We start from the raw sequence: 18,917 nt of genomic DNA on the forward strand, positions 1-18,917 counted from the left end.
AAAGGGAAACACCCACAAACAAGAGAAGTGTTTTCTAAAGATCTTGAGTGAAGGAGAAAAGGCCGTTTGTATTAATCGGCTCTTCTGATGAGAAAAACACCTTAATCCAAACATTATTCCTGCCTAATCAATGCTGGACCAGATCTATACCCTGTCGTATTCAGAGCCTCTCTCTCTCCCGGTCACATCCAATCGACTGACATGGGGCTGATCCCTCCCCCTCCCCGCGCCCTCCAGACTCACAAGACGTGATCAAATTATATTCCTCACTCGACCTCTCCTCTATCTTCTCTTTTTCTACCTCTGTCCCCTTTTATTCTCTGTCTCTCTCTCCAAGCCACTTTCAGAGAACGTCTGATATCTCAGAGTTTAAATTGGCATGTAAAAACATGCGACGCTTAAAAAGTTTGGCCTGTTTTGCGTCAAGTCCACATTCTGTAACTCCCTGCGTCCCGTGGCCCTCCTCCCCCTGCCTGCTTCTCCTTCAATGTGCCCCAGTGTTTGCTCCCTCCCCCTTTCCCACCTCCCATCTTTGAAAAATTCCTCAATCAGTCCACTATAATCCACAACCTTCCAGCATCTTCTTTTTTTTTTTTTTTTTTTTTTTTTGCATGCGTGCAGGCGCAGTGAATGAAAGCCATGTTCATTCTGTCCTTCTACTCCCCACTGCTTCCTCTGCTACCCGCTCCCTTTCTGTCTCTCTCGCAGCAACACACTCACATATGGAAGGAATTATTGTCATGACTCACAGTCTAACTCCCGTCCCAGGCAGCTCCACTCAGTGACAATGAAAACATAGTTTGCTCACAATGCCTGCACATGTGTGTGTGTCTGCAAGTCTGGAGAAACTGTAGAGGGTAATATGAGAGTTCTTAGCCTCAATGTGTGTATTGTTTGTCTTTTGATGTGTGTGTGTGTGTGTGTGTGTGTGTGTTACAGAGGGAAAATAGAAGGAATGCTGTGCAGTATGAACCTCAGCTTCTCATTTGGTTTTTTGCATAACGGCAAGCAGAAGGATAACATGACAGATCACCAGAAGTTGCGTGTTTTCTTGGTGTGTCCTTAAACTAAAACCATGCATTTCTTTCATCCGTTCATCCTTTCAACCACGCTTTTCGTTCATCTGTCTGCTGAGCTTCCAAAGCCGAAGACCGGTTCTTTTGTCTGAAGTGAAGCTCAAATTTCACCAGCCACTTTTCTCTCGCTGAATTTTTTTTTAGACCCTCCACTGTGTCACTTTTATGAGGTCACGTATGTGTCAAATTATGTGCGCCTTGAACTTTCCCTTTTACACTGGTGGTCTTCATGTCACCAGTTCCTGCAATAATAGACTCTTGAGGAGTTAAAATTATTTTTCTCACACTGTACTTTCTGCAGTTAATTGACAGATGAGTCTGCTTCTGATTACACAGCTACGTGTGCGTCTTCGGCCGCAGTGTGTTTGCAGTTTGAACTCACGCAGGCGTGCTGCTGGAGTTTGTGCAGGAGGTGCTTGGCAGGAACAAAGTAGTCCAGGAGGTAGCGAAGACTGTCGTGTTGATAGGTCGACTCCAGCACGGAAAAGACCTGGACGGAGGTGCAAAAAAAAGAAAAGTGAGTAGTCCTGGATGGAAAGCTTTCATCTGCAGAAGATCAGCTTTAGCGAATTAAGAGCAGCTTTTTTTTGTTAAAACATGGGTCAGACCGTTTGTGAGTGTATCCAATGGATTCTGAAAAGGTTTCAGTTGCTCAAGAATGGAAGAATTTCCTCAGCCCAGACAGCATGTAATCAGAAATTAAAATAGGAACATCAGCATGTCAGGGCTGCTTCATTTTATCCATTTTGTTTTTACAAGCAGCCATTTCTATAGCAACAAAAAAAAAAAGAAGATTGGGAGCTACGTCGCAACTTGGAAAGACACACTTAGCAAACAAATGATAACTGAAAGGCCCATCAGTCCACTCACTTTTAGGGAAATGAAGCTAAAGCCTTTAAAAACAAATATGCCATTGGTGCTTTGTGTCAAACTGGAGTGGTTAAAGTTTCCCACAATGCACCTGTAAGAGAATTTCACAGTTTGTGCACTCGCCGGCAATAAATGTTGTGACTGAGAAGCAGCTTTTTAGTGAAATTAGTCATGTCAGGCCTCTGGTTTGGAGGAAGTGGGTTTGGCTGTAATTGACCAGCTGGCTGGATTTTGTTTGTGCTGGCTTCTCACAACAGTTTATATCTGGGAGCAGCCTTGTTATCGGCACATAGCATCGCCTAGCATTGCCTTATCAGTTAATTGAATCTGCATTATTTATACCTCTCCCTCCCTGTCCCTGTTTATTGCTGCAAACATGCGGACTGGACTGAAGGTGTGTTGCTTGTGGGGTCTACCTGGGAGAGGAGGGGCGGCGCCGTGCTCTCGAAAGGAGGATAAAGTGACGAGAGCGCCCCCTGCACACAGTCCTCCATGGCCTCTGAACCCTGAGAGGGACACACACACATGAATCCATAACCAGACACAGAATCAACTCAAACATCTGTGTTTGTGTTCAACAGCCGGCATGTCTCGCCTTTTTTTTTTTTTTTTCTTTTTGCTTACGCACACACAGAAACACACACATACATACACTACTTTCAGCTTCCTGTTTTATGGTCTGGGGAGTGTCAAACATTTCCTCCACGGCCCAGTTAGTGGAAGAGCCCCCAGAACAAAAGGGTCCATAAAGCCCTGCAGCATGTTAACACACACACTCAGAGTGCATGCATGCACGCTGACACACACATCATAACGCGGGGCCGGCCAGCGAGGTGGAGGGTGACATAGCGGAGCATGCAGCACCACACTGTTTATTTTTCTCCGCTGACCGTTACTGCGGCAACCCTCACTCTTTTTTCCCCGTTCTCTTTTTCGCTCTCCCTCCCTTCACGTTTCCTCTCCAACCTCCCATCTGCACCTCTGCCTCTCCCCCGTCTCCACCACCCCCTCTATTTTTTCCTCCCCTCATCTCTTACTTTATTTTCGTTTTTTCCCAAAGCCAACTTTCTTTGTTTCACCTCCATCCGAGTCTGCGAAGGTCATCTGACAGCAATTATGTCGGGATTCTCTTCAACAGACGGCATATTGTGCTGACTAACTACAATAACTGAGGGGATGGAGAGAAAGCCATGAGGGAAAAACCAGGACAGGAGAACAGAGTGTACGGAAAAAGAGAAGAGCTCCTCTGAAGAGAGCGAGCCAGGAGTGAATGAGCTGGTGGTGCTTTTTTAATTTTTTCATTTTCATGGAAGTAGATCCAGGTTCAGCAGTGTTTGAAAAGATTTTTTTGGAGTTTGTTTTGTGGTTAGCAGTGGAGGGGGGATAGAACGGGTATCAGGAAAAAAAAATCAGTCTTAGAGGAAGTGAAGTTTTCCTGCCACTGATAACTTGCGCAACTTTGTCTCTAAGAAAAGAAATTCAACAAATTGGTCTCGAACAAATGTCAGGACTTATTTGCAGCTGTTTATTGGTGCATATCTCTAAGCAAAAAAAAAAAAAAAAAAAAATGAGGTGGAGGCCTGAGAGGAGGAGAACGTCTGAAACAAAACACAACGCTGAAGAGGCATCACGTCAGGTCTACAGTGTAACCTCAGGGTCGTTCACCGGAGAAGTTCCTTTCTGTTTCCTGCTCGCTCCCTCGGCTCTCTTCAGCTGCGACTTCAGCCGTTACGGCACCAACTGCAAAGTGGCACGGGCCTCAAATGCACACAGCTTTATTTTTCCATGGAGACGCAAGATTTTAGACCAGAGCGTTACAACAACTTGGAAAAAACACAAATGACATAACAGCCGTTAATGTTAAACACAGCTCGGTTTTCCAGCAGCGGAGCAGCTCAAAGGTTTTGGTGGTCCATTGGTTTTTAGTGAACCGCTAAATCTCCAAGAAACCACACGTCTTTAAGAAATCATCTCTTTATCTCAAAACATATTGTGCCTGTTTGTTGGCACCATTTTTATATAAAGTTCATGGCTGGCACATGGAAGTTTCCAGGTAATTTATCTTTTTAAGACTTGTTAAAGTTGAAACAAGGCAGAAAAATCTTGCAAAAGAAAACAGACTTCAGCCACATTTAAGGAACAATACCAGATTAAATAACATTGTCCTGAGGATACAAGTTAAGGCTCATAAGCTGTAAATCGGACACACCTTCTGTTATTTTATGACATGATATCACACAAAGGCTGACGATTCAATACTTTAATATGCAAAATTCTTTGGTACGCTTTAGCTGCAAATAAGTTGTAATGAAGTCTGTGTAAAGATGTGTTCATCATGCGGGGAGGCGTCCCAGACTGCAGTAAACTACAGTCTGTCACGGACCAGAGGTGTTGTGGTCGTAAAACAGCCTTCTGGCTCACTGACAGAACAGATTGTGCGTCTAGTAAAAACACAACCAGGGTATTTAGGGGATTAGAAGACAAGCCAGCAGGAACTTCCTCCGGGACTAAAACACCTCAAACCTGAATTAATTCAACACTGCAGTAAATCCAAAGTTAGCACAAGGCTGCACCCACTGTCCGATCTGGTCTCCTGAAAGTGTATAATGTACAAGAGTCCATCTGATTCAATACAGCCAGAGAGGCAATCACACAATGAACAGCGTGCCACTCATGGAGCTTGAGGACTGTTAGTGTTAGTGTACAAATAGGCCACTCAGGTTTAGAGAGACTGGCTGTCCTGTGACAAGCTAGCCAGCCTGCAACAATATTTAGCTTGGATGTTCGACGCACAATTACGTGTCACCAGCCACCTTTCTCACCCGCTCTTTTTTTTTTTTGCACTCAGTGTTGGCTCTCCGGTGTTGTGTTTGCATGCCTGTGCACACAACTTCCAACAGGATGTCCCTGCTGCTAACAATCCAAAGAATGGAATTTCTCTCTGAGAATGAAGATGATCTCTATAGAGGGGAAAAGAGTGATGCTGCTTTCCCACCAAACCACAAAAAAAAATAAATATATATATATATATATTTATATTTATTTATATATATTTCTTTTTTTCCAGTAACGTTGTTGGAAACGTAGCGAAACCATATGTGCTGTCTGGTGAGGGGTAAAGATGATTCATTGACTCTGCTCTTATCTAACCTGTAGCTTAAGGTATTTTGGTGTAATGGAATTAGGCACTCTGCTCTTTGATCACAAGCTGATAGGTGCACGTGAAATAAAACAGCATTAATGAAATTTGAAAATTAGATTTTTTTCTCCAGGCACCTCAACAAAAGAGCCTCTCATCTAAAACTTGGTGCCTCCTCTTTGAGGAACCATGGTAGTATTATACTAACCCTCTTCATTCAGACACTTGATGCAGGTATTACACATCTCCTTGGATGAAAAACATAATCTGAGGACGCTTTGTTTGTATGGCCCAGATTTTCAAGCAAACACTAAATGCACCAACTGTAGTTTCCATTGGCGAAGTAACTGTGAACGCATTTTCACCACATAAAACCAAATTAGGAAGATGATGAGGAACAGCGACAACTCCTATTTAATGAATACGTTAATAGACCTATTCTTATTTTCAAACGCATAATCACTCTGAGAAAATACGGAGAAAGTTCTGTTTCGGGCTCATTTGGATCTATAAATGATCTTCTAAATCTTAGCGAAAGTCCTGATGGTAAATTTGAGATTAAATACAGAGTAAAGCACTCAAATAATCCCCGGCTTCAACAAAACTACAAAAGTATTAACATCAGAATATAAGTATCCAAAGTAATCTGTCGTTCTCTATAAGGGCTCCTTTTGTGTAGGTATATTCTATAAAAGTCTATATCAGAGAATCTTATCCACTGTATTTTATACTGATTAAAGGAATTAACCAAGAAGTACAATATTTTCCACTGAATAATGGAATATACATAGAAATATATCGACACAGTAATTGAAAGTAAACGTACAAACGCCTTTGGATTTTGAACGTGTCTGCGAGAACATGAAAAGATTAAGTGTTCCTTAATGTGCCGGGGAAAACTGCACCCTTAAGACAATTAAATCTTCAAGCTGTTAAAAATCCATTAGAGTGGGGCGCCCCAGTGGTTTTACCTGGTACAGTGTGTACCTTATTGACTCACAACGGCTCAGATTCAGATCCAGTCTAGACCCCTTTTCTCTGCAGCAACCTTTCTATCGCCGTATAACTGTCCCATTAAAGGCACAAAAAAATAACTTGGATATAAATAAGATTGGCTTAAAATGGTTTGTCACACAGTGGAAAACAAGATATTTATACAAAATATAAAATTTCTGATGACAACTGAGCAGACTGCACACTGGATCCATCATTGAATGCAATGAAAACAACAAACTGGAGCAGTCGGTGGTTTGTTGTTTTTTGCAAACTTAAACTACAAAGAAAAAAAAACTGCATAACGAAGGGTTGTCTCCTTTTTTATTCCTGCCCACTATCTGACAGACCACCTTATTACTCTGGTTTTCTGGTTATGTATAATTACAAGATTGGTAGCAACGGCACAAACACAAATCCTGTCTTCAAAACTACTGTTCCCAAACCAACGGGCGGCATCTTACTCATCCGCCCGGCGTTACTTACAGTCTGAGGCTGTTGAGTCACCACAAAAAGTGTGTGTCTGTGTGTGTCGCTGAGGAAAGTGGTGCATGAGTGGGCATCCTCATGTGTGCGTCAAATGTGGACACGCAGTACGGAATCGGGGTATTTCTCTGTTGTGTCAGACTTCCTGTCTTTCTCTCCTGTCAGAGGCAGCAGCCGTCCTCCAAACTCAGCTCAGGGAGGACAAACAGAACTGAAGCAGGAAAATTAAATTTAGATGTTAATGGTGCAGAAATAAAAAAAAAAGGAATTGCAGTTGCTTTTGAAATACACATTTAGGCTCTATAGCTGTCAGCTCATTGAAGTCTGAGTGATGGAGGGAACAGATTGAAAAGGAGACAGACAGCCCTTTACCCTATAGAGAGAAAGAGGAAAAGAAACGAAGGAGGAGGTGGGTGACCGGAGGGAGAGATCGATGGGAAACAAGAGCAGCAGTAAGGTTGATAGAAACCAGATGTAGAGTCCTACAGCACATGACGGACGGAGAAAGAGAGGAGAGGAGGGAGGAAGCCATGGGAGATGACACGATTTGGAGAAAACATGAGAAAGATGCCGACAGAGAGGAGGAAAAAAAACAAAATAACGAGGCAGACAGACAAAAGGGAGAGGAGGAGGAGAGGCCTGGGACTGATTTCCTTTTCTAAATCTCCTAATATAATCTAACCTGAGCCTACTGTAGGTCAGACGGTTTGCAGGGATCGTTTTGGGCTGCTGAACTTCTCCAATCTGCAGCTCAATGGAGTCGATTGAAGGGCCAGTTTCACAGCAGCAGCGTGTGAATAATTATGAGGGCAAATAATTGGTATTGGTGAGATTTTCTGAGTTGACCTTTTTGGCAAAGTGTTAGTTTGGTAAAAAGAAAAAAGGACCGGCTAAGCTAGCTTAGTTGTCCGATGTCCTCAGTACGGCCAAAGCAACACTTAGCTAGCCGGCACAAAGTCGCTCACTGTGACGTTTCTGTCCCAATCTTATCGCTTGACGACAACCTGTGTGAAAATATGACTTGTCTTTATTGCCCTGTTGTTGTAAAGATGAAATTTTGGTGTTGACTTAGTGAGTTTACCATGATGAGCCAGGTCTATGAAAATAGTATCGGAGTTGTACAAAACCAGAATTATTCTTCCTCTTTAGCCTACCAGTGCCAGCACAAAGAGCTGTGAACACAACATTTGATGACATGTTGGCACATCCAGAAATCAAAGTGTGACAGTGTGTCTGCTGGTGAGTTTAGTTTAGTAGTTTGCTCTGATTTGGTCGTCTTCACTAATTCTGTCTGTTAACCTGCTAAATGCTTCAAAAACCCAAACGATGAAATGTAAGAGGCTAAAATGCATCTCAGAGCCAAAACCTCCCACATTACAAACAAAGAGTTATTTCAGAAATTGGTACTGTAGAAATATTGATTAAAGCAGCTGCAACTGAAGATAATATAATGTTTGTATCTTTGGAGTGGAACGGCCTTGAGCAGGATTAAAAAGCAGTCATCTTTGGTGTGCTTACACTGTGCGTCAGACGGCGTGGACAATTGCAGGAAACCGGCTTGAAGATAGATTCTGTGATTGACAACATTGCTGATCCTGTCTGGATTCTTCTACATGCTGCTATCGCCGCTCGCTTGGTGCTGAATGCACTTTAAAACAAACGGTCCTGTAACTTTCATCAGACTTTTTCTTTTTGATTGATTTCTTTTTTTGGGTATGTCCCATTAGAGTTTGAAAAACACATCACAAGAGACAGAGGGAGTGGAAATACACAGAATCACTGTTGTGTGTGTGTGACTGTTTGACATATGAGTGTGAGCATAACTGTTTGCTTATGCATTTTAACACCCGAGTGTGTGTGTCTGCAGGCGCTTTTGTCTCTTAGTAAGTACATATGCACACATTCATGTCTTCTGCTCTTATTAATGCAACTTATGCTGTTTGGACAGTTGTTTGTTGGCTCATGCAGTCTCACAGTTTTGTTATTAAATTTGAAATTTTCTTTCACGAGCCTGGTGTTGGAGGAAAAGCTCAGTTGTTGTACAGTTGTGACTCCATTGTGACTACATGCACTCTTTTGTGTACATCTGTTGCTCTTTCCAATACCAAACTTTCCCTGTTGGGTGTTGCGGAAGATGAAACTGTACTGCACATGTTCCTTACCATGCCATCCCTTGTTTTTGCTTCCCTTTTTATTTATTTCTTTTTCTTTTTCTCTCTCTTCTCCTTTCTCCCAGGTCCCAATGTGGAAAATGCGGCATCACCGAAACCACCGCTGCTGCCTTCCAAGTCTCCTAAAATAAAAAAAGTAACCCTACCCTCCTCTTTTATTCCACTCTTCCCCACTCAGTTCTCTCTTTCTTTTTGCTTCTTTCCTCTTCCTTTCCCTGCCAAACTGCTCCACCCTGCCCAACGCGCAGAAGTTGGAATACGACTTAAATCTTCCTTTTGTGAAATTCTGCTTTCTTTCGTCTTCAAATTTATGTTCTCGTTTGTTATATGTGTGCATGTGTTTGCCATTTCCCCGTTTCTCTGCCTCTGCCTGTCACTGATCAGACCATAAGTGGGTGGGGATGGTAAACAAAATCCCAGGAGATGCAACACAGAGCTCTTTTGCTTTAGCGAAGCTCCTCATCTGGTCTGTAACCGCAAAAATCACAAACGTCACACCACTTAAATCATGTCATAGTAGTTCGCTGCCACTGGGATTTGCAAGTTAAGTTGTAACTTCTAATGCGTGAAAGTGGTTGATTAAAGTACAAACACATAAAAGTGATGCTGCTTTTGGGTTTGAGGTGTTTTAGTTTTCAGAAAAATCAAGCAATGTGAATAAAGTGAATAGAAGATAGAAATAAATTGAATGTCATGTTGCCACAAGTCAAAAACATAAAACATCTATGATAACAGCCAACCATGAGACTTTAAATTGAAATAGAGTCAGTGCCGAAGCATTTTGAGTCTCTTTGTTAGTTTGTCTGTTTTTGTCTTAACATGAACCGTTAAAGAGTCGCTTCCTTGTTTGTGAAGTTGAACACAGAAACTTCACTTAGAGCAGAGGGACTTACCATGACTTCAGTCAGGAATTCCTACATGGTCCTTAGCTCCTTTCCTGACTTCGTTTCCTCTCTACATTCTCCGCAAAAAGACACTTTCTCTCCTCAGTCCTGGTCAAACAGCCTCCACGGCCTCCGTCTGTGGAATTCGTCCTGTTCGCTTCTTTCCTTTTTCCTCTCAGGGAATAAGACCAGTCCTCTCCTCTTCCCTTCCCCACTCTCTGCTCTGTTTCCCAGCCTGGGAATGTCCAAGCAGATTTTTTTTTCTTTCCCTCCCCTATCCGGCGGTCCCACGCACTCCCACCCCCTTCTCCTCCCCTGCCCTCCCCTCCTCTCACCTAACAAGAGCACCACAGTCCCCTCTGCACTCAAACTTTCCATTTTTTCCCCCCAGACTAACTAAAATGAATAGACAATGAAGCGCCGTTGCCCCACCCAGGGGTAATTGCAAAGACATCTCTGATGTTTTATTGTTGGGGCCGTCTGTGAAATTTCACGTTCTTTATTCTTGTGGGGGAGATAATTAAGTTTATTCACACATTTTGATGGAATCTGAAAATAGTAAAATAATAAATGCCAGAGCGTGTCTGTGTCACATGACTACACTTCAGAAACACCAGAAGGAAACAACTCGTGCCAAGTAACGTACAAATAGTTCATTTTTAGCAGAGTGGAACAACAGCAGCTGATGAATGAAGGACGTTAGCCTGGGTCATATTTTTTCCTTTGGCCTCAGTTTGACAAGGTGAATGTCTCTCCACCTTCCCCTTAACTGTGCCTGACCGATCTGCAGGTGTACCCGCTGGAAGAGGTCAGCGATTTCTTTATTTCCCTCCTAAAACTCTGCCTGCACTTTCGCTCTTCCGCCCCTCTTTTTCTGCCGTTCCTCCCTTTTGGACTTCCGGGGCACCCGTCCATGGTGGCTTGTGCCCTGTTGCTAAGCGACGGCAGCACCAAGACGCTGACAAACCCCGCGAACGTGTCCTGTTAGGGCACATACGTCTTCAGTGACGTCACGTCAGGCACCGGGTCGGAGAGTCGTCTCGGAAGACAGGCTAGCGACTTACCGGGGGAAAAAGGTAGACCTGTTAGACAACTCACCGGAGACCGAAAGAGTTCAACACACATCGGCAAAGTATCAGTGGCCAGCTAACGTTAACGTAACAAGTTAACCGGGCCCGGTGCCATCTCAGTGACGTCAGCGTGTTTGAACGACTTGATAGCGTTGAGCTAATACCTAGCCGCCATGTTGGATTAACGGCTGACGGCTGTGACAGAGTATTATTTAATGTTTTTATTTCTTTCACTTTATTGTTTTGTTTGTTTACTTTTTACACTCAGCCTTTATCTGGCATTGTGTATGTCTGAGATGTATAGGTTGTAGTGGTTGTAAGGCAAAAAGCCATTTTCAACTGGCCAGCCAATAAATAACTCCTGCCCCCCTGACCCTGCTCTTGTCTCTGCCTGGCTCCCCTCAGCACCCCCTCAGCCCAGACCTTGGCCCAAGCCTCCCAGCTACCACCTGGCAAGAAGTGAAGACAACCTTTCCTACACCGCCTCAGTGTCCTGCTTCCTCTGTTTCACCCACCGAGCTCCCCAACAGTTAACCCCCTGATGCTGGATGTCCACCTCTGAAAGTCAGAAGAACAACACATAACCCAACCTTAAAATCCAAGATGGCTGCCCTACACGTCAACACAGGTGACACACTGTTCAGTAACACTTCTGCCTTGTTTTTTCATTTATCATTAAAGTCCAGCTTCTACCTGCAGACCTGTCGCTGCAGTGTTGGCATAGAACAATCCCGTGAACCGGTACGTTGACAATAATTATTTATATCACAGTGATGGAGAACTTTTCCCCATGTTTAAACATAAAGCCACATTTCAGTTTTGAGTTTCAATGACTCACTTTCTTTTATAAGTCCGTTGCCCCATGACGGTGCCACATGGGTTGCTATAGCATTGCTAAATTTAACATTTATGGTTGGTGTCCAGACTGACTACAGAGTTGGAGCCAACTGAGAAAATCCTTTACAATGGTTCAACACCTCCTCCCAGTGTTTATTGTGTGAAACTGCAATAATTAAAAAGAGCAGGCAGATGACATGAAACGAGCTCCTGTAGTTATTAAGATGGTAGTTCATTTTGTAAACCATTAAGAATGAGTGAATTGATATGAATACAATATATTGTTGTCCCTGATGTTGTTCAGTAAAATATACATTTGATTGTGGCTCAATCACAGAGAACAAAGTAGCAACTTCACATTATTAGTTCAAAAGCGTGTGAGTCCGGCTGAATTTTACGATCAAACACACATTTTCTTGAAATATAAGAGTTCAGGAGCAGACCATTGAAAACTGACAAAAATTATTTTGCATAATTTGTCCATCTGTGGAAAAGTCACCTGGCAAGAAGAAGAAGACAAACCAGTCTAATTCTCATTCAGCCCTGCCTCTGGGTGTTGGTGCATCCTTTAATTCAGTACACTCTTCAGTCATGACTTATAGTGGCACTACATTGTCATGAGTTATGCATGAAAAGCCACAGGACAGACACACCTACAGTACTGTCACACAGTAATGTATGCAGTTTGTAATGCAGACGTGGGGCTGCTCCCTTTTGAGAAGTTGAAGAGTAAACAAGATGTACTTCTGTGGAAATGCAAGTTCGATATTTAAACTGCCGAATTGACTCAAGCATGTTTTTCACTTCAGTAACTGAAGAGAAAACATCTCGAGTTCCACTTCTCACATCTTATAATCTTGAAGCAGCTTCATGACTTGGCCAAAACTCCACGATACCGTCCACATTCAAAGCTTTCAGCCGTTCAACCTTCCCTTTGTTTGTTTTTTTTTTTCTTTCTTTTTCAAACAGGCTTTACTTGAAGCTCCATTTGTTGAGGCACTTTGGATCCAAAGATGAAAACATTTAATTGCCAATGTCACTTACCTATGACTCACAGGAATCAGTCCAAATTGTTCTGAGATGAGTTTTTTTGCTTGTCAACCTAAAAGTCAAAGTCGTGCCCTGTCTTCATCTATATTTGACTTTAACACACAAATTGACACACTTACTTTGGAAAACAGCAACATGTTTTAGTAGCTTCTTTCTTTGTTTTATTACCTTCAAACAGACATTATTAAGGTCAAAAGACAATTTATAGCAAAATAAAAGGTGTAGTCATTGAGGATAATACTTGGAATGATATGAGAGACTTATATTTTCTAGCTTCCTATTTTAGCCTCCAAATGATCAAACAGTTGAATTAATATACCCTCTAAGAATTTATGGATTATTTATGTATGAATTAGTGACAAAACCTTAAGTGTCTTTCTAAAAATTTATATGGCTGTAATTGGCACAGATGATCAAAAATTCAAACACTACATGATCCGAAGTACAAAATCAGTTTGACCAACATTTGGTACATTATATAGCCACCTCAATATGCAGTGGCTCACTCACATGAAAATATCAGCCAGAGGGCTTCATTTAAAAAATATTAAAATAAACAAAAACCAAAGATAAAATCCAAAATGTAATAAAAATACTATTCATATTTAAAACAATGCAAAAACCCATATCAACCAATTGATGGTTTCATTCTGTGTGGCAGGAACATTGTTGTTTCTTTGCTTTTTCTGTTGGTGCCCAAACACACAACACAACAGTTGAAGTTTTGGATTTTGGATTTTTTTATGTCTTTGTTTTTGAGATTGGCAATATGGGTTTAAGAGGTAACCACAGAACACAAACCCCAAATTTAAATTTATCATGACGAAAACTATCGGTTTAAAACTGAAAATACATTTGTTTTCAGAAATTGATGTACAACTGGGGTGGAAAGTAAATAAATCCGAGGACAGAAATCCAGCAGTCCCATTGTTTCAAAACCAAATGTACTTTTTACACCATTAAATCAAAATTGTCGATATTTTTAGGATCTTTATAATATGTGAGACGGGAAAGAGTGCTGTAGTAGAGAGACCACACCTCGTCTGATGTCTGAAGGTCATCTCTGATATTGTATGCATCCTGTGGGGTAAACATCTTGTGAGGTGCTTGTAGTGAGTAGCATGGGTATGAATTGGAAAGTTATGGTTTTCGCATCATGACTGAATGGGGTTTCATGTTTCTCAAAGGATGGCCAGGCCCAGCACGCCCGCAAAGATCAGCAGGGCTGCAAGAAGAGAAGAACATTCATTAGGATTTCTCAAAAACTTAAAAAAACATGTGGTCAGGCCGTCGTTGGAAACACCTGACAAAAAGTGTATCTTCATTATAATCAAATGGAGCTCATCTCTTCTGCTTACCTTGTGTCAGTGACTGCCTGAATGTGATTGCATGATTGGCGGTGGTGGCAGCAGTGGTGGGGACAGTGGTAGTTGGGGCAGCAGTGGTGGGGACAGTGGTACTTGGGGCAGCAGTGGTGGTGGTGTTGGAAATTTCATTAGTAACTGTGGCGTTGAAATTTGTCAAGTCAACATCAGTACTCCTAAATTGGGCGGTGGGGGCTCCCAGTGTCCCAGATGCTGAAAGAACAAGCAGCAGACAGAGAAGTCACTGATTTGTTGTTTGGTTTGTTTGTTTCTTTCTGTCGTTTTTACAGCCTCAGTTTGATTGTTTAAACAGCTTATGATGCACATCTTTCTGTAAAACTTACTGCTGTTGAAAGGTCCACTGGAAATTTGGACTGCAAAGTTTGTGTTCCTCAATCTCTGACTTGGAATAGTGGCAGAAAATGAGCACTGGATTGTCGTTCCATTCACTCGGCCCCTCACTGAGTTAACGGGCAACTGCAGAGCAAAGAAAGAGGCTTTTTTGTTTGTTTGTTTTTTGAATTTGGCCTCTCCCCAAGAGCATCTACAGCCAAGGAACCAAATACGTCCTCGCCCAGCTCTACGGGCTCCTCTGCTCTGAGGCAGGTGGAACTCACCTCTGTTTCAATCAGCGCCTCATTGACGAGGACGGTGCTGAAGAATCTGACTTTGCCGTTGTTGTTTGCACAGACATAGGTTGTGTCGTTGTTTCCCTGTGGTTGAAAACCAGAAAAGATAACTCAGATGACCTCAATACGAATTCCATGTTTGGCTAAAGCTTAAATTTGATGGTGCTCTCTGCAAAAACGTAACATACCACTGTTCCATCCAAAGACAGGGTGGCAGCAATGTAGCCCGCCGACTGTCCTGCCAGGACGCAGGCAAAGTTTCGGCCGCTCTGCCGTCGGGCACCAAGAAAGAAACATCCTGCTGAAGAGGGGTTGCAGTTTGAGGGCTCAGCTGCACAGAGCTGCTCAGATCCACATCCTTGTCTAGAAAGAGGCATCTGCAAGGAAGAAGAGAGATTCAATATGTGGAATAATCTGCACTAATGAGAGGTGCCACCAAAAATCATTGCTCTGCACATTAGTAAGTTTACAGTCCAGAGTCAAGATCATCTAGTCTGAAGCCAAATCCAACTCCTGATCTGTGTCCGTTATATTCCATTAATTAGATTTCATGATTTCCTTTTGTGGCTTCACTCACCTCAAGAGGTGTGACTGTGATGTTGGGCGTCAGTGGGGCAGCGGTGGTCATGTTTGGTGTTACGTTGGGAGCCGTGGTGGTGGTGTTGAAGGAAAGATCATTGACGACGGTGGTGTTGGGATTTGCCAAGTTTACACCAGAGCTCCTTAATTGGGTGGTGGGGGCACCCAGTGTACCAGAAGCTGGAAGACAAGCAGCAGAGAGAGAAGTCACTGATTTGTTGTTTGGTTTGTTTGTTTCTTTCTGTCTTTTTTACAGCCTCAGTTTGATTGTTTAAACAGCTTATGATGTGCATCTTTCTGTAAAACTTACTGCTGTTGAAAGGTCCACTGGAAATTTGGACTGCAAAGTTTGTGTTCCTCAATCTCTGACTTGGAATAGTGGCAGAAAATGAGCACTGGATTGTCGTTCCATTCACTCGGCCCCTCACTGAGTTAACGGGCAACTGCAGAGCAAAGAAAGAGGCTTTTTTGTTTGTTTGTTTTTTGAATTTGGCCTCTCCCCAAGAGCATCTACAGCCAATGAACCAAATACGTCCTCGCCCAGCTCTACGGGCTCCTCTGCTCTGAGGCAGGTGGAACTCACCTCTGTTTCAATCAGCGTCTCATTGACGAGGACGGTGCTGAAGAATCTGACTTTGCCGTTGTTGTTTGCACAGACATAGGTTGTGTCGTTGTTTCCCTGTGGTTGAAAACCAGAAAAGATAACTCAGATGACCTCAATACGAATTCCATGTTTGGCTAAAGCTTAGATTTGATGGTGCTCTCTGTAAAAACGTAACATACCACTGTTCCATCCAAAGACAGGGTGGCAGCAATGTAGCCCGCCGACTGTCCTGCCATGACGCAGGCAAAGTTTCGGCCGCTCTGCCGTCGGGCACCAAGAAAGAAACATCCTGCTGAAGAGGGGTTGCAGTTTGAGGGCTCAGCTGCACAGAGCTGCTCAGATCCACATCCTTGTCTAGAAAGAGGCATCTGCAAGGAAGAAGAGAGATTCAATATGTGGAATAATCTGCACTAATGAGAGGTGCCACCAAAAATCATTGCTCTGCACATTAGTAAGTCTAAAGTCCAGAGTCAAGATCATCTAGTCTGAAGCCAAATCCAACTCCTGATCTGTGTCCGTTATATTCCATTAATTAGATTTCATGATTTCCTTTTGTGGCTTCACTCACCTCAAGAGGTGTGACTGTGATGTTGGGCGTCAGTGGGGCAGCGGTGGTCATGTTTGGTGTTACGTTGGGAGCCGTGGTGGTGGCGTTGAAGGAAAGATCATTGACAACGGTGGTGTTGGGATTTGCCAAGTTTACACCAGAGCTCCTTAATTTGGTGGTGGGGGCACCCAGTGTACCAGAAGCTGGAAGACAAGCAGCAGAGAGGTCACTGATCTGCTTTCTTTTTTTTTTTTTTTTTTTCTTCCAGCCTCATTTCACTTTTAAAGCAGCATATCATGTGTGGCTTTTTTAAGGTCACTTACTGCTGTTGAAAGATCCGGTGGAGACCAGGAGGGTCAAAGAAGATGTCTGAGACGTTGCACTTGGAATAGTGGCAGAAAATGAGCACTGGATTGTCGTTCCATTCACTCGGCCCCTCACTGAGTTAACGGGCAACTGCAGAGCAAAGAAAGAGGCTTTTTTGTTTGTTTGTTTTTTGAATTTGGCCTCTCCCCGAGAGCATCTACAGCCAATGAACCAAATACGTCCTCGCCCAGCTCTACGGGCTCCTCTGCTCTGAGGCAGGTGGAACTCACCTCTGTTTCAATCAGCGTCTCATTGACAAGGACGGTGCTGAAGAATCTGACTTTGCCGTTGTTGTTTGCACAGACATAGGTTGTGTCGTTGTTTCCCTGTGGTTGAAAACCAGAAAAGATAACTCAGATGACCTCAATACGAATTCCATGTTTGGCTAAAGCTTAGATTTGATGGTGCTCTCTGTAAAAACGTAACATACCACTGTTCCATCCAAAGACAGGGTGGCAGCAATGTAGCCCGCCGACTGTCCTGCCAGGACGCAGGCAAAGTTTCGGCCGCTCTGCCGTCGGGCACCAAGAAAGAAACATCCTGCTGAAGAGGGGTTGCAGTTTGAGGGCTCAGCTGCACAGAGCTGCTCAGATCCACATCCTTGTCTAGAAAGAGGCATCTGCAAGGAAGAAGAGAGATTCAATATGTGGAATAATCTGCACTAATGAGAGGTGCCACCAAAAATCATTGCTCTGCACATTAGTAAGTTTAAAGTCCAGAGTCAAGATCATCTAGTCTGAAGCCAAATCCAACTCCTGATCTGTGTCCGTTATATTCCATTAATTAGATTTCATGATTTCCTTTTGTGGCTTCACTCACCTCAAGAGGTGTGACTGTGATGTTGGGCGTCAGTGGGGCAGCGGTGGTCATGTTTGGTGTTACGTTGGGAGCCGTGGTGGTGGCGTTGAAGGAAAGATCATTGACAACGGTGGTGTTGGGATTTGCCAAGTTTACACCAGAGCTCCTTAATTTGGTGGTGGGGGCACCCAGTGTACCAGAAGCTGGAAGACAAGCAGCAGAGAGGTCACTGATCTGCTTTCTTTTCTTTTTTTTTTCTTCCAGCCTCATTTCACTTTTAAAGCAGCATATCATGTGTGGCTTTTTTAAGGTCACTTACTGCTGTTGAAAGATCCGGTGGAGACCAGGAGGGTCAAAGAAGATGTCTGAGACGTTGCACTTGGAATAGTGGCAGAAAATGAGCACTGGATTGTCGTTCCATTCACTCGGCCCCTCACTGAGTTAACGGGCAACTGCAGAGCAAAGAAAGAGGCTTTTTTGTTTGTTTGTTTTTTGAATTTGGCCTCTCCCCGAGAGCATCTACAGCCAATGAACCAAATACGTCCTCGCCCAGCTCTACGGGCTCCTCTGCTCTGAGGCAGGTGGAACTCACCTCTGTTTCAATCAGCGTCTCATTGACGAGGACGGTGCTGAAGAATCTGACTTTGCCGTTGTTGTTTGCACAGACATAGGTTGTGTCGTTGTTTCCCTGTGGTTGAAAACCAGAAAAGATAACTCAGATGACCTCAATACGAATTCCATGTTTGGCTAAAGCTTAGATTTGATGGTGCTCTCTGTAAAAACGTAACATACCACTGTTCCATCCAAAGACAGGGTGGCAGCAATGTAGCCCGCCGACTGTCCTGCCAGGACGCAGGCAAAGTTTCGGCCGCTCTGCCGTCGGGCACCAAGAAAGAAACATCCTGCTGAAGAGGGGTTGCAGTTTGAGGGCTCAGCTGCACAGAGCTGCTCAGATCCACATCCTTGTCTAGAAAGAGGCATCTGCAAGGAAGAAGAGAGATTCAATATGTGGAATAATCTGCACTAATGAGAGGTGCCACCAAAAATCATTGCTCTGCACATTAGTAAGTTTAAAGTCCAGAGTCAAGATCATCTAGTCTGAAGCCAAATCCAACTCCTGATCTGTGTCCGTTATATTCCATTAATTAGATTTCATGATTTCCTTTTGTGGCTTCACTCACCTCAAGAGGTGTGACTGTGATGTTGGGCGTCAGTGGGGCAGCGGTGGTCATGTTTGGTGTTACGTTGGGAGCCGTGGTGGTGGCGTTGAAGGAAAGATCATTGACAACGGTGGTGTTGGGATTTGCCAAGTTTACACCAGAGCTCCTTAATTTGGTGGTGGGGGCACCCAGTGTACCAGAAGCTGGAAGACAAGCAGCAGAGAGGTCACTGATCTGCTTTCTTTTTTTTTTTTTTTTTTTCTTCCAGCCTCATTTCACTTTTAAAGCAGCATA

General features: G+C 43.4%; 2 protein-coding genes across 4 annotated transcripts in view; both read right to left on the bottom strand.

Annotated features, from left to right (window-relative positions):
* Positions 1-9,837, bottom strand: part of arhgef40 (Rho guanine nucleotide exchange factor (GEF) 40) — a 30,674-nt gene extending 20,837 nt beyond the window's left edge. For all 3 annotated transcript variants that reach the window (XM_029526603.1, XM_029526602.1, XM_029526601.1), the window contains exons 1-3: positions 9,629-9,837; positions 2,363-2,452; positions 1,459-1,566 (exon numbers count right to left, since the gene is read on the bottom strand). In XM_029526603.1, the coding sequence (XP_029382463.1) occupies positions 1,459-1,566; positions 2,363-2,452; positions 9,629-9,631 (201 nt within the window). In that variant the 5' untranslated portion in view covers positions 9,632-9,837. The remainder of the gene's footprint in view (positions 1-1,458; positions 1,567-2,362; positions 2,453-9,628) is intronic.
* Positions 9,838-12,752: 2,915 nt separating this feature from the next.
* The window catches only part of LOC115059258 (uncharacterized), a 37,761-nt gene continuing 31,596 nt past the window's right edge, over positions 12,753-18,917 (bottom strand). The window contains exons 78-95 of the mRNA XM_029526921.1: positions 18,645-18,826; positions 18,256-18,444; positions 18,056-18,151; positions 17,783-17,915; positions 17,485-17,666; positions 17,096-17,284; positions 16,896-16,991; positions 16,623-16,755; positions 16,321-16,502; positions 15,932-16,120; positions 15,732-15,827; positions 15,459-15,591; positions 15,147-15,328; positions 14,758-14,946; positions 14,558-14,653; positions 14,285-14,417; positions 13,935-14,153; positions 12,753-13,801 (exon numbers count right to left, since the gene is read on the bottom strand). Coding sequence (XP_029382781.1) covers positions 13,758-13,801; positions 13,935-14,153; positions 14,285-14,417; positions 14,558-14,653; positions 14,758-14,946; positions 15,147-15,328; positions 15,459-15,591; positions 15,732-15,827; positions 15,932-16,120; positions 16,321-16,502; positions 16,623-16,755; positions 16,896-16,991; positions 17,096-17,284; positions 17,485-17,666; positions 17,783-17,915; positions 18,056-18,151; positions 18,256-18,444; positions 18,645-18,826 — 2,663 coding nt within the window. The 3' untranslated portion in view covers positions 12,753-13,757. The remainder of the gene's footprint in view (positions 13,802-13,934; positions 14,154-14,284; positions 14,418-14,557; positions 14,654-14,757; positions 14,947-15,146; positions 15,329-15,458; positions 15,592-15,731; positions 15,828-15,931; positions 16,121-16,320; positions 16,503-16,622; positions 16,756-16,895; positions 16,992-17,095; positions 17,285-17,484; positions 17,667-17,782; positions 17,916-18,055; positions 18,152-18,255; positions 18,445-18,644; positions 18,827-18,917) is intronic.

The sequence above is a fragment of the Echeneis naucrates genome, chromosome 18 (assembly GCF_900963305.1).
Source record: "Echeneis naucrates chromosome 18, fEcheNa1.1, whole genome shotgun sequence".
Taxonomy (NCBI): domain Eukaryota; kingdom Metazoa; phylum Chordata; class Actinopteri; order Carangiformes; family Echeneidae; genus Echeneis; species Echeneis naucrates.